The sequence below is a fragment of the Poecilia reticulata genome, unplaced genomic scaffold (assembly GCF_000633615.1).
Source record: "Poecilia reticulata strain Guanapo unplaced genomic scaffold, Guppy_female_1.0+MT scaffold_2654, whole genome shotgun sequence".
In the NCBI taxonomy this organism is placed as follows: domain Eukaryota; kingdom Metazoa; phylum Chordata; class Actinopteri; order Cyprinodontiformes; family Poeciliidae; genus Poecilia; species Poecilia reticulata.
In genome coordinates, this window is record NW_007617378.1 from 483 (window position 1) to 1235 (window position 753).

Here is a 753-nt window from a genome sequence, read left to right on the forward strand (position 1 = left end):
CGCTTATGAAAAGCTGACAGTTTCATAAGAAATTCAGCAAAATTCCTCCTGAATTTCTTTTTATGTTTTTATTCGAAATATAAAAATTATGTTTCGAATAAAAACATAATTAGTTTGGGTCATTATTAGTCACAATTATAAATGTTTATGGTCCGTGTTGAGGATCATAAACATTGTATTTTTACTGACGTGTAATTGAACGCAACAGTTTTTCCTCTGTCGCATTCTAAATGACGTATTTCCTGTTAAAGATGTCGGCGACCTTGTGTGTGAAGTTGCAACGAAACCAGGGTAAAAACACCTTAAATTGCTTTTTAAAAAACAGACTTAACCCATTAAATGTTAGAAATGTATTTTTACTGCGAATCTAAGTGTCTGTTGTTATTAGTGTCTGCCACCTTGTAGTTAAACGGTGGCAGATTTGCAGCGTGRCTAGCCGACGCTAACTTTGCATCTCCGGTGTTGTGGCAGACTTCTAACCAGCTCTGTGGCTTTCAGGGTGGCTGCCTCTGATTCAGAGCGTCCGGCACGGGTCCAAGGCTGTGACCCGTCACAAAAAACCCCTTCATTTTCTCAAACAGAAGCTCATTGCCGTCACACGGTACATTCCCCCAGCTAGGACCATYCCCCCGGGGGCTTATCCGTCCGAAAAAAAGCACGTCCAGGAGGTGAGACCCCGACGGCAGCTGCAGCTGAATTGATGCAACAACGACACTTGGTTTTAATGAAATTGGAGAAGTTTATTTCTAAACT

The 753-nt window shown here is 41.3% G+C and overlaps 1 protein-coding gene across 1 annotated transcript; it reads left to right on the forward strand.

The window, feature by feature from the left end:
- Positions 1–200: 200 nt before the first annotated feature.
- LOC108166119 (39S ribosomal protein L10, mitochondrial-like) lies at positions 201–724 on the forward strand. The gene is made up of 2 exons (XM_017303672.1): positions 201–291; positions 499–724. Exons 1-2 carry the CDS (start codon positions 231–233, stop codon positions 699–701), a joined length of 264 nt encoding a protein of 87 aa, XP_017159161.1. The 5' UTR covers positions 201–230; the 3' UTR covers positions 702–724.
- The last annotated feature ends 29 nt before the right edge of the window (positions 725–753 follow it).